We start from the raw sequence: 2,205 nt of genomic DNA, 5'->3' as shown, positions 1-2,205 counted from the left end.
CATGACAACCCCGTCTCTGCTTTCTCAGCATTCGCTAACATTGGGGGGGAAATCACACCTTAGGACTTCTAGCTCCAACTCATAACCCCCCTACAAGAGAATGTTACAGTACAGTGCACTGAGCTTAATACTACCAACATGGCGGACGAAATTAAAACTGATGGATGGGACATCAGCAAAACAGTAGGATGCGCACTTAGATCACGGGGTGGGATACGTACTTCGATACGGGATGGGATTCGTACGTAGAAATAGGGTGTGCGAGGGTGAAATATGATACCCCCACAACTGCCTGTAACTTGAGACAAACATGTGGGTACCGCTAAGCTCCAAGTGTTGCACAACATGAAATTTATCGTTTCGTTGAGATTGTTTTACTCTTCCTCTGACGTAATTAAGAATATAAGACGTTACGTCAAACCTGTCCAAGACAACCATTAAGTGTCAAGGAGGAAAGTGGTCGTCTTACACAGGTGGTCCCTTTAGACACTGTCATTAGTTTTTAGTTTTAGGTAGAGGTTTTACGGCGCTCGCAACTGCATAAAGTCATATGAGCGCCAGAAGATTAGAGGTATTACAAGAGAGTAACAAACATAAAAAAAGAAAGGGAGATAAGGACGATTTATGTTTGATAGGAAAGAAGAAGCAAACCACACCAGAGCACCCGCCAACCACCTACAAAGGAATTCTAGGCCAAAAAATGTGAACACACAATCCAAAAATTCTTCAACACATGCAAATCAGATTCAACCCCTAACCCATGACCCTCTGTACAGTGTTGTAACACAGATTAGGTGACCAGCCCATAGGGACGGCTCCGTGCACCTGAGGGATAACGCCTGCTGGGTCGCTCAGCTGCCTATGAATATAATACATTATAATGTACATTAATGTTTCCTCCTCCTCCTCCTTCTTACGCGCCATCGATGTCACATTGCCTTCTTCTTTTTCTTCCCTCTCCTCATCCCCCTCGGTGTGTGGGTAATTGTGTCAGTTCTCCGAGGGTGCGCAGAGAGAGAGAGAGAGAGAGAGAGAGAGAGAGAGAGAGAGGAGAGAGAGAGAGAGAGAGAGAGAGAGAGAGAGAGAGAGAGAGAGGAGAGAGGAGATACACCCTTCTCACCTGAGACTCCCACTGATGGTACAAGAAACAAAGAGTCCAGGAATGCCTTTCAGGTCTCCTAGAACGTCCATGACGAACAGAGGAAGGAGCTGAGGATGTTAGAAAATATGAGGTTAACGCTATTAATTCATACTGATTTGATAGGATGCCACTAAAAGCCATTTTTACTAATTTTGCAGCTTATTGCCCCCCCCCCCCCCCTCAATCCCTTTTCCCCTACCTCCTTCTCCCCCCCCCCAAACAAAAGACCCCCCCCCCCCCCCCCAAAAAGCAAATAAACAAAAGATCCATTCAAAAACCTTTTTAGAGAGAAGACCTACCCTTCCTCCCATTCCCAAAGAGTAATAAAAATTCACAAAAACGTATGCAAAAACATAAACATTGATTGAAAACAAAAGCACCCCAAAAGACTCGTAAAATCATACAGAACAAAATAAAAACCCAGCAGAAACGGCACTATAAAACAAGTAAACAAACACCCTCCCCCCTCCCTTCCCCGCCTCAACCCTCCCGTTTTCCACGAAACATACACAGCAAAACAGAGAACAAAACAGTTCAACACACTACGCCAAATACAAAATAATCAGCACTGAATGAATTACTGTGCTTCACCCCTACCTGATCTCTTTTCTCTATGATTCCTAGTTTTATGGGATCGCAGTTCAGGTAAAAGGAAAACACGACGATGCCGATGAGACAGGTCAGAAGCACGATAGACACCAGGCCTGGGGTGTTGACCAAGATGGCCCTGGGTGTGCAACAGAGATAAGTGATTGTTCAGAAATGAATGACATTCAATGATATATTGACAGTTATCAAGTATAAATTAATATATACTTCACTGGTTCAAGATTATAAGCAAAGGTGGGGGGGTGGGGTGGGGGTGGGGGTCACGTAATAAAAAGTGTTCACTTTCATTTTCCAAATTACTCTCTTTGCAAACTAAGACCGATAAAATAACGGAACATCAGCCTGCCTCCTAAATGGTCTAAACTGTGTAGATTAAGCACGTAATAATATTAATAATAATAATAATAATAATAATAATAATAATAATAATATATAACAATGCTAGACAGAGGCTG

At 43.1% G+C, this 2,205-nt stretch overlaps 1 protein-coding gene across 1 annotated transcript in view; it reads right to left on the bottom strand.

The window, feature by feature from the left end:
• Positions 1–753: 753 nt before the first annotated feature.
• LOC101853856 (sodium-coupled monocarboxylate transporter 2) overlaps positions 754–2,205 on the bottom strand; it is a gene marked incomplete in the record, with an annotated part of 40,645 nt that continues 39,193 nt past the window's right edge. Inside the window, 3 exon segments of the mRNA XM_013083354.1 lie at positions 754–859; positions 1,121–1,209; positions 1,739–1,868. Coding sequence (XP_012938808.1) covers positions 754–859; positions 1,121–1,209; positions 1,739–1,868 — 325 coding nt within the window.

Source organism: Aplysia californica, unplaced genomic scaffold, assembly GCF_000002075.1.
Source record: "Aplysia californica isolate F4 #8 unplaced genomic scaffold, AplCal3.0 scaffold00227, whole genome shotgun sequence".
Taxonomy (NCBI): Eukaryota; Metazoa; Mollusca; class Gastropoda; order Aplysiida; family Aplysiidae; genus Aplysia; species Aplysia californica.
Note: the sequence above shows the minus strand (reverse complement) of the source record. Positions and strands in the feature narration are given on the sequence as shown.